At 49.5% G+C, this 8981-nt stretch overlaps 1 protein-coding gene and 1 long non-coding RNA gene across 2 annotated transcripts; both read right to left on the minus strand.

Annotated features, from left to right (window-relative positions):
- Positions 1-5973: 5973 nt before the first annotated feature.
- Positions 5974-6673, minus strand: LOC113566875. The gene is made up of 3 exons (XR_003409260.1): positions 6445-6673; positions 6142-6381; positions 5974-6023 (listed from the first exon to the last, which is right to left on the minus strand). It is a non-coding gene; the product is annotated as an uncharacterized LOC113566875 (long non-coding RNA).
- A 621-nt stretch (positions 6674-7294) lies between these two features.
- Positions 7295-8158, minus strand: LOC6603870. Its single transcript, XM_026994039.1, has 2 exons — positions 7927-8158; positions 7295-7743 (listed from the first exon to the last, which is right to left on the minus strand). The coding sequence occupies exon 2, from the start codon at positions 7673-7675 to the stop codon at positions 7295-7297; it is 381 nt and encodes a 126-aa protein (XP_026849840.1). The 5' UTR covers positions 7676-7743; positions 7927-8158.
- Positions 8159-8981: the final 823 nt, after the last annotated feature.

Below are 8981 nucleotides of genomic sequence, written 5' to 3' on the forward strand. Positions count from 1 at the left end.
ATCTGATCTGATCCAGATTCAGCAATCTAATAGATATGGGAATTATCTATGATTCTGCGTTTTTAGTTTTCTCAAATCTGCAATATTGTGGATGCAACAGATTTTCGTCCTTTGTGGGGGCGGATGGGGGTGGGGCGAAATTCTGAGATATACGTTTTATAGTGACATCTTAAAGGAGTGTGTGTACCAAATTTGGTTACTCTAGCCTTAATAGTCTCTGAGATTTGTGGTTGCCTCAGATTTTCGTCCTTTGCGGGGGCGGAAGGGGGTGTGGCGAAATTTGGACAGGAAACGGTCAAGGTCCGATATCACAGGAGTGTGGATACCAAATTTGGTTGCTCTGGCTTTTATAGGTTCTGAGATCCTTGAACTCATATTTTGCAATTGGCAAAACCGACCATGAAACCTGTGTGTTAGAGTGAGACAGAGCGAGAAAGAGTGAAATTGTTTTCGTGATTCTGGCTGTAATAATTATACGATCTGGTTCAGATTTTGCACTCTAGAAGATATAGTCATCTTCTACGATTCTGCGTTTTTAGTTTTCTCGTATCGTCGAAATTGTGGATGCCACAGATTTTCGCCCTTTGTGGGGGCGGAAGTGGGCGGGGCAAAGTTTTGAAATATTTTTGGAGCAGTGACATATCACAGAAGTCTGGATCCAAAACATCGTTGCTCTAGCTCTTATAGTCTTTGAGCATTAAGCGCTGAAGGGGACGGACAGACGGACAGACGGACAGACGGACGGACGGACAGACAGACAGGGCTCAATCGACTCGGCTATTGATGCTGATCAAGAATATATGTACTTTATAGGGTCGGAAACGATTCCTTCTGGACGTTACACACATCCACTTTTACCACAAATCTAATATACCCCAATACTCATTTTGAGTATCGGGTATAAAAAGAGGGATAAGGCGAAATCGGATAGAGAGCGGAGAGCGCGTCGGTACTCACACAACCAGGGGAAAGATGCCGTTAGAGAGCGCGGCCGGTAGAGAGACGAGGCTGAGGGCCATGAGTACACACGTAACAACCGTTAGAACCAGGCAAGAGAGACCGAAACCCGGAGCACCGGCACCGTTAGAGGGAACGATTGGTAATGCAACGCGGGTATATAGGCGGGTGGAAAACGGAACAACGGACACTTGAAGGTAATTATCACCAAAGAGAACGCAGAAAAAAAATCGAAGCTAAAAAAAAAGATAGAGACAAAACGCGGGCTCAACCACGAGGATGGCAAGAAGAAGATGGAGGACCTGAGGGCCTTCCTGGAGGAGCAACAGGCGATAGTAGGAGAAGGGGGCTATCGCGCCGATGCTTCTCGTCAGCGACGGGCGTCCTTGCTCTCGCGTGGCGACGAGGAGGATGTGGTGCGATGGCTCCCAGTTCCTCCAGCTGCTGGCCTCGCCGTTGGTGTCGCCGGCGCCGTCGGGCGTCGAGGTCCTATGCACCGACGGCCCGCGCGCCCCAACCGCTCAAGAGAAGGCCAGATGGAGACGGCAGCAAAGGGCGGAGCCGGAGACGAGGACCAGAAGGCCGCTGACCCTGCGCGACAAGATCGAAGCGGTAAAGCGGAGGTTTCAGGAGGCGACGCCGGAGGAGAAGCGCCGGATCCACGGGGTGCTGCAGGCGGCGCGAACGATCAGGCGGCGAAGGGACGAGCGGCTGGAGGCGCGGCGGCGACAGGCGGAGACCGAGGGGGCGCAGCCCCAGGCTATGGGCGAGCGGGCCACGAACCCCGAGGCCGAGTGGCAGCGGCGGCTGCAGCAGGCCGAGGAGGAGGAAGGCGAGTTGTGGCAGCCTACGCCACCGGCCGAGGACGACGAGGGCCCCGAGAGGCGGCCACCGCAGGCCGAGGAGGAGCAGCAGCAGTAGCACCAGCAGCAGCACCAGCAGCAGCACCGGCAGCCGCATCACCAGCAGCAGGGGCAGGGGCAGTGGCAGGGGCAGTGGCAGCAGCAACCACAATGGAGGGGACCGGAGGCGGCTGTAATGGGACCGTATGTGTCGCAGGAGGTGCGGACCGCCGTGCGCCAGGGGATGGTTTGGCACCACCAGACCTTGCACATCACGTGGGCCTCGGGGCCCGCCCCGTGCGAAGCACAGCCAGAGACCGGCGCCCGGGTGTGGGAAGAAAGTCCAATCGGCAGTAATGACAGGGACCCGCGGAGGAGGAACCCCGGACCTGCCCCCACGACCTCAGCGGCCCACACGGCGAAGGCCGAGGCAGCGGCGGACACGGCGACGGACGAGGCAGCGGCAGACACGGCGACGGACGAGGCAGCGGCAGACCCGGCGAAGGCCGAGGCAGCGGCAGACCCGGCGACGGACGAGGCAGCGGCAGACGCGGCGACGGACGTGGCAGCGGCAGACACGGCGAAGGCCGAGGCAGCGGCAGACCCGGCGACGGACAAGGCAGCGGCAGACACGGCGACGGCCGAGGCAGCGGCGGACACGGCGACGGACGAGGCAGCGGCAGACACGGCACCGACGGAGGTGGAACACGCGGAAGTCGAGGCGTGGGAGCGCGGGCCGTGGGTGTGGCCCGCACCGGAGAGGTCGACGGCGGTCGAGCGCCCAGCTCTGAAGCGGCAGGCCTCCTACCCGGAGCCCCATGCAGGACCGAAGCGGCCGGCCCTGCAACGGCAGAGCTCGTCACCGACAGCCACGGTCCACTGGACGGCGATCCCGCGGGAGGAGTGGCCGGCGGCGGTGATCCGCGCGCAGACTCAGATTCGCCTCGTGGGTAGGCGGGTAAAGAAACTGGTGAGCGAGTGGGGTACCCGGTACCGCATCGCAATATCGGCCACGCGCACGGAGGTGTTCCGGGAGCAAAAGTAAAGGAAAAAGGAAAAGAGAAAAAAAGGGGGGCAGAAGGGAACAAAAAAAAAGACGGAAAAAAGGGCAAAACACGCGTGAAGAACGTGAATAAAGAGAAGGCGGAAAAGAGAGAAACGAAATACTGACTGGGAGGAAATATCGAGTGGATCGCAGAAGCGCCCCTACATCGTATCGATAGGCGGGGTTCGGCTCCAGCCAGAAAATTGCAAGGGCTGGCAGCGCCGCCCGAGCAAAGGCGCCAGAGGGCGCCAGGGCGCCTGTGATCCCAGGTGCAACAAAGAGCGCGCGTAAAATAGGGCCGTTTGAATGAGGAAGGCACATACGGGAGTATTCCGCTGCGGGAAGAAAGAGGGGGGTGTGAGGAACCGCGGTTCCCACAGGCCGAGTGCGACCAAAGAACAGCCGGATAAAGGCGGTGGGACGGTGGAATATAGGCTGATGGCTGGCCGGATAAGGCGAAGGTCAGTCCAGATACCCAAGGATATCCGGATGCGGCGAAGAGGCCAAGGGCCCCGAGAGGAGAAGTGCCCTGCTCTCGGAGAGAGAGACACGCGAGAGGCAAAGGAGACGGCGGGATCGGGCCGGCAGTGATCCGACGCATGACCAAATAAGGGCATGGGATCACGCCACCGGCCAGGCCCCGTTACGAAGGCCGTGGAAACCAGGAGACGGCGATGGAAAACTACCGACGCCGTGCCGGGGCCTAGCAAGGGTCTATAAAAGGAGGCTGCGGCGTCGAAGCGGGTCTCTTTTCCGTGGATAAGTGATTGCGCGCGCACGTTGAAACCCCGTCAAAACGTAAGAGTGATACCCGGTACGGTTCGAAGAAGTGCAGTAAAGTGTATAGCAACAGGAAGACAGGCCCCGCCTGCCCCCAGAGTAAGTCTAAGTTAAGAGGAGATCCCCGTTTGCCGGCGGAAGCTAAGAGGGGAGTGCGAGACGTAGAGTGCGGATTTGAGTGGCGGGCCAAAGCAATAGCGGGGGTCAAATTGCCCCAATCATTAGCCTCAACGCTGCCACACCCGACGAGAGCCCACGCGTGGTGGAGATCCGTAGATAAGCGAAATTGTAACATCTAGCCCTAAGTCCTAATAGAATTACGAATAAAGCGAAGTTCGAGTAAAGAAAAGGAAGGTCTTATCATTTGTCGTTGGGGGCAACAATAAAAATACGTTGCGGCGAATCTGCCGACCGCTGAGCGAGCCCAGCAAACTCAAGCGAGCCCAAAAAGCAGGTTCGTTACAATACTCAGCATTCAGCAGAGAGTAGTTTTGAAAACGTCATTCAAGAGACTAGCAAGCCTCTAAACCAATTTAAACAGCAGCTACTATTAGCGCAAGGGAGATTCACAGTTCATGAGTTAGTAAGAGTTTATGAAAATACCCGACATATTATTGAATTTGATACGGTTGACAATCTGCTAATCATTTTAAAAGAATTTATTCAGCCTCACTTAACCACAGGAATGCACTGCACTTAAGAAGATTTATACCTTATCCAAAATAAAGGAAAACTTCATAAATAAATTTCTCTTCACGAGAAAGTTCCTCCAAGATGTAGTAAATTCAGAAGATAAAGCTATAATTATAGAAGAAACACATTGCAGAGCCCATAGAGGACTAGACGAAAATTACAAACAATTAACTAAGTTGTATTATTGGCCAAACCTGCACAAAAAATTAAAAGAATATATAAAAAATTGTGAGATCTGTAACAAAAAAAAAAATCACAGACACCCTGTAAAAATTCCAATTGGGGAAGCTCCCATTCCAGCAAAAGAAGGAGATCAATTACACTTAGACATATACTATGCCCAAAACCTAACATTCATAACTTGTATAGATTCTTATTCCAAATACTTGGTGGTCAAGGAAATTCAAAGTAAATTAAACATTGAAAATAAGGTAATGGAAATTTTGCAACACTTTCCTTTAGCAACATCATTAATGACTGACAACGAACCAAGCTTTACTTCAGCACAATTTAGATCATTCATACAAAGAAGTAACTTAACTATTTATTATGCTGATCCCAGACACAGCAACTCAAATGGTCAGGTAGAAAGGGTACATTCCACACTAACAGAAATAGCGCGGTGCATCAAGGATGAACTAAATCTAACAGATTATTCAGAAATAATAATAAGGGCGGCACTGAAATATAACCTGACGATACATTCAACGACCAATCAAATGCCATATGACATATTGTATAACAAAATAGAACACAAACATAATCCAATATTACTTAAGGAAGCTCAGACCAAAATGCTTAAGCTACATAACAAAGATAGAAGAGAAAAAGATTATAAAATAGGAGAAGTAGTTTATGAACAGAAATTCGGGGAAAGAAATAAACTTCAATCCCGATACAAAAAGCAGGTAGTTAAGGAAAATCGACCGAATAAAATTATAACCAAAAATAGAAACAGAATTATACATAACGATAACATCAAATATTAAATACTTTTTCCAGAAAATATATGCGAATATACTTATACTGACTTTTTTTATATTGACGACTTCGGAAGTAATTGACTATACGCATAGTGACTATCTATTGCTCAAAGACGACAGAGACGTTTACACTTATGAAACATACGCTGAACTTTTCCATATTACTAATTTGAGTTTTTATTTATTTATTTATTTATTTATTTATTATTAAATTAACCGTCCTTGATCATGACAGTGGGACCAATGTGCTGCTCTAATTGCTCCACGGAGTTGAAGTGTCCATCACCACCTCCATCGTTACGAGCACGACGTTGCTTGTGGCCGGCCTTGACCATGGCTGTCATCTTAATTGGCTGCTTGATTTGCTCCATGGAGTTTTGCTTGCCGTCTCCAGCGCCTACTTTACGATCGTTTCCTTGCTTATAGCCGTCCTTAATCATGGAAGTGGGACCAATGTCCTGCTCGAATTGTCCCACCGAGTTGCACTTTCCGTCTCCACCACCATAGTTGCGACCACGCCCTTGCTTACGACCGCCCTTGACCATGACAGTTGTCCCAATTGATGCTCGTCTCCAGCTTCTTCGTAACGATCACGCTTTTGTTGTTTGGTGGACACGTTGGAACTGTCGCCAATATCCCGCTCAAAGAGCACCATCGACTTTAGCTTGAAGTGGAGCTCGTTGGCGAAGTCGTGATCAGACTTCCGGTTTTAAAATGAAGTTCCTATAAAAATTAAACCAATAAAATGGATGAAATACAAGAAAAAGGAATCCGGGGGAAAGAAGAAAGGGCAGTCGAAAAAAACTGGGAGTGAGAAAAAGTAAGGGAAAAGTATGGATACCCTTTGAAACGAACGAAGAAAACCAGCTCCCTCTCACAGTGTGGCTTAGCACTTATAGGTTTTCATTATTTTTAGTCACTCAGTCAACGAATAGAAATAAGTCCCAAAAAAAACTACACAATAGTCTGGTATTTTGCGGCAACAAATCAGTCGCTCGCCGAGCTGTTGAACACGTCCGCGCCAGAGGCTGGCCTGCGGATAACCGGAACACCATCGCATTCTCCTCCACTCCAAGCTGGCCTGTAGGTCCCCAAGGGGCAGATACTTTAGAGGTTACTTCTTTGCCAGTCTAAAGATGTTTACATTCAAAACGTTTTGAGCATCCAGTTTCTCGTTCAGCCCACGATCGCGCCCCTGGATCATATCGTTGTAGATGGGAACAGCATTGCCATCGTCTAGGGTGAGGTCCTCGATCACGTGCCGGTTGCCACGAAGTGCCCCCTTCGATTGGGGGAGAAGTAAAATGTTAAACTAGATGTGTAGTGTGTAGTATGTAGTGCTCGTCTGTGATTGTGTGTGATTGTGAAATCCAAACGAGTATCTCGTCTGACACTTCAGGCAGTGACTGAACAAAAATATTATACGACATAGTAGTATCTTTCTGAGTCGTTTGAATGTTTCGGATTCGGTCATAATTCCGCCTCTTTGGGTGCGACATCTGCCTTTGGCACCGCTGGTGAATTGACATTCGAATCGGCTTCGGATTTGCTTCCGAAGAAAAAATTGGTCAGGATACTCTCCCGCCTCTTGCCGCCGGGATCACCAGTACCCCCGCGGGCTCGACCGCCACTACCACCGACCCCGTCCATGAAGGGCGTCATTATTTCCATGGGGAAGGGGTAAAGGATACAGCAACGGCGCTCTGCGGCAATCGAGGTGAGAATTTGTAGATGCCTTAGCTGCAGGGTAATCTTGGTACTCCCATTAATTTGTGTTTGCTTTATAAAATATGAAACAAAAAACGGACAAACATTACATGGCAAACAAATATGTTAATCGATACTGTCTGGCATCTTAGCACGGCGTCGCTGTTTTGCTTGCTTGTAACGCTGCCGTCTCCCCCACCATCATTACGATCTTGCTCTTGTTTTTGACCGTCCTTGATCATGACAGTGGGACCAATGTGATGCTCTAATTGCTCCACGGAGTTGAATTATCCATCACCACCTCCATCGTTACGAGCACGACGTTGCTTGTGGCCGGCCTTGACCATGGCTGTCTTCTTAATTGGCTGCTTGATTTGCTCCATGGAGTTTTGCTTGCCGTCTCCAGCGCCTACTTTACGATCGTTTCCTTGCTTATAGCCGTCCTTAATCATGGAAGTGGGACCAATGTCCTGCTCGAATTGTCCCACCGAGTTGCACTTTCCGTCTCCACCACCATAGTTGCGACCACGCCCTTGCTTACGACCGCCCTTGACCATGACAGTTGTCCCAATGTGCTGCTCGTCTCCAGCTTCTTCGTAACGATCACGCTTTTGTTGTTTGGCGGACACGTTGGAACTGTCGCCAATATCCCGCTCGAAGTGCACCATCGACTTTAGCTTGAAGTGGAGCTCGTTGGCGAATTCGTGATCAGACTTCCGGTTTTAAAATGAAGTTCCTATAAAAATTAAACCAAAATTAAACCAATAAAATGGATGAAATACAAGAAAAAGGAATCCGGGGGAAAGAAGAAAGGGCAGTCGAAGAAAACTAAGGGGAAAACGATGGGGAAAATCAGGGAATAATTGCAGGCGGGGAAGAGAATGTGGGAGTGAGAAAAAGTAAGGGAAAGTATGGATACCCTTTGAAACGAAAGAAGAAAACCAGCTCCCTCTCACAGTGTGGCTTAGCACTTATTATAGGTTTTCATTATTTTTAGTCACTCAGTCAACGAATAGAAATAAGTCCCAAAAAAACTACACAATAGTCTGGTCATTTGCGGCAACAAATCAGTCGGAAGGCACACACTCGCTCGCCGAGCTGTTGAACACGTCCGCGCCAGAGGCTGGCCTGCGGATAACCGGAACACCAACGCATTCGCCACTCCAAGCTGGCCTGTAGGTCCCCAAGGGGCAGATACTTTAGAGGTTACTTCTTTTTATACCCGATACTCAAAATGAGTATTGGGGTATATTAGATTTGTGGTGAAAGTGGATGTGTGTAACGTCCAGAAGGAATCGTTTCCGACCCCATAAAGTATATATATTCTTGATCAGCATCAATAGCCGAGTCGATTGAGCCCTGTCTGTCTGTCCGTCCGTCCGTCTGTCCGTCCCCTTCAGCGCCTAATGCTCAAAGACTATAAGAGCTAGAGCAACGATGTTTTGGATCCAGACTTCTGTGATATGTCACTGCTCCAAAAATATTTCAAAACTTTGCCCCGCCCACTTCCGCCCCCACAAAGGGCGAAAATGTGGCATCCACAATTTCGACGATACGAGAAAACTAAAAACGCAGAATCGTAGAAGATGACTATATCTTCTAGAGTGCAAAATCTGAACCAGATCGTATAATTATTACAGCCAGAATCACGAAAACAATATCACTCTTTCTTGCTCTGTCTCACTCTAACACACAGGTTTCATGGTCGGTTTTGCCAATTGCAAAAAATGAGTTCAAGGATCTCAGAACCTATAAAAGCCAGAGCAACCAAATTTGGTATCCACACTCCTGTGATATCGGACCTTGACCGTTTCCTGTCCAAATTTCGAAACACCCCCTTCCGCCCCCGCAAAGGACGAAAATCTGAGGCAACCACAAATCTCAGAGACTATTAAGGCTAGAGTAACCAAATTTGGTACACACACTCCTTTAAGATGTCACTATAAAACGTATATCTCAGAATTTCGCCCCACC

Source organism: Drosophila persimilis, unplaced genomic scaffold (genome assembly GCF_003286085.1).
Source record: "Drosophila persimilis strain 14011-0111.01,24,50 unplaced genomic scaffold, DperRS2 tig00001153-arrow-arrow-pilon, whole genome shotgun sequence".
Taxonomy (NCBI): domain Eukaryota; kingdom Metazoa; phylum Arthropoda; class Insecta; order Diptera; family Drosophilidae; genus Drosophila; species Drosophila persimilis.

Excerpts from the sequence above, each read along its gene's own strand:
- LOC6603870 (XM_026994039.1), bottom strand. The coding sequence starts at position 7,675 with ATGGTGCACTTCGAGCGGGATATTGGCGACAGTTCCAACGTGTCCGCC.